The 1,232-nt window shown below is 37.6% G+C and overlaps 1 protein-coding gene across 1 annotated transcript in view; it reads right to left on the bottom strand.

Annotated features, from left to right (window-relative positions):
* Positions 1–361: 361 nt before the first annotated feature.
* LOC101863301 (glutaredoxin-1) overlaps positions 362–1,232 on the bottom strand; it is a 5,428-nt gene continuing 4,557 nt past the window's right edge. Inside the window, exon 2 of the mRNA XM_005109655.3 lies at positions 362–1,087. Within this exon, the coding sequence (XP_005109712.1) occupies positions 989–1,087 (99 nt within the window). The 3' untranslated portion in view covers positions 362–988. The remainder of the gene's footprint in view (positions 1,088–1,232) is intronic.

Raw genomic sequence — 1,232 nt, 5'->3', positions numbered from 1 at the left:
GGGAGAAGAACTGACGCTTTTATTCAAAATCAAAGGTCAGGACTCCCCAATTTGCTTGACTACCATCACAGCTTACTTCCGACAACACTTGGAGTTAGAGGTACCGTAAAGTAAAATGCATGGCGAAGCGAATAAAACGTGACTAGCGGTGGTATCAATACCGACAAAAAAAATGACAACTTCAATTCAACACAGCATTATCAACAAAAGAAGAACATCCACTTTTCTTGTGTTTCACATTATCTTTTTCAACCTTGGTAAAAAAATCTAGTGCTTTCTTTTAAAACATAAATCCAGAAAAATCCCTAACATTTCTACTATAAAGACAAAGCATTCATTTCAAAATGTTTTACCAATTCTCCGTCCAAAGAGGGTTAATACCATTGTCCATTATATGTCTCAGCTACTCTGAGCTACCGGCATACACTGACACAATAATACTGCCCATCACACATTCCAAAACCTATAGAAGGTTGTTCCTTTTATCAATAAATAAAAATCAAACGCTTACAAGCAAGCTAGTCCATATAAAAAGCACAAAGAAATACAATGAAACATTTTATTTTCATAAACTGAAAAAATAAACGAAAGACAAAGCAATTTTTGCTGCATTGACTGCCAAAAGGATTGAAAAAGACAACAGGAGAAGGAGATAGTTGCTCCTAAGCAGTTTTGAGAGTGTTATAATATTTTTTTCTTTCTGTATTTTATAACAAAAATAAAAACTGAGCAAGTGCTTCGTGAATAGCACTTGGATAATTAATTAAGAAAGTCATAGATCTACCACATAAGATAACAATTTGAACATATCTGTTTCAAAGCAAGACAGTTGTGTGACGGTGGTACAGAGAAAGCGAGAAATCTACGCACGACGGCACTTTCTCAAACAGGAAAAAACGTCCTCCAAAGGTTAAGAAAGTCGTCCACCAAGCCCAAAGCTCGTGTCGTGTCCTACGCCGTCAGACGAGATCTGAGGTCATGTGACGACTTATGCCGTCAGGAGTTGTTTGAGCTCTCCGTTCTTGTCCTTGGCCACCACATCGTCACCGCCGCCGATGAACTTCTGGTTCACGAACACACGGGGGACCTGGCAGGAAAGAAATAAAAAAGTCCAGATTTTAAAATGCACATAATTAAACAATTTCTCTCACTTTGTTTTAGTAATAAATAGTTTTACGGTGCTTGCAACACAATTCTAAATAAGGTCACATCAGTGCCAAATATTTGGGGGG

Source organism: Aplysia californica, unplaced genomic scaffold (assembly GCF_000002075.1).
Source record: "Aplysia californica isolate F4 #8 unplaced genomic scaffold, AplCal3.0 scaffold00802, whole genome shotgun sequence".
Lineage (NCBI taxonomy): Eukaryota > Metazoa > Mollusca > Gastropoda > Aplysiida > Aplysiidae > Aplysia > Aplysia californica.
Note: the sequence above shows the minus strand (reverse complement) of the source record. Positions and strands in the feature narration are given on the sequence as shown.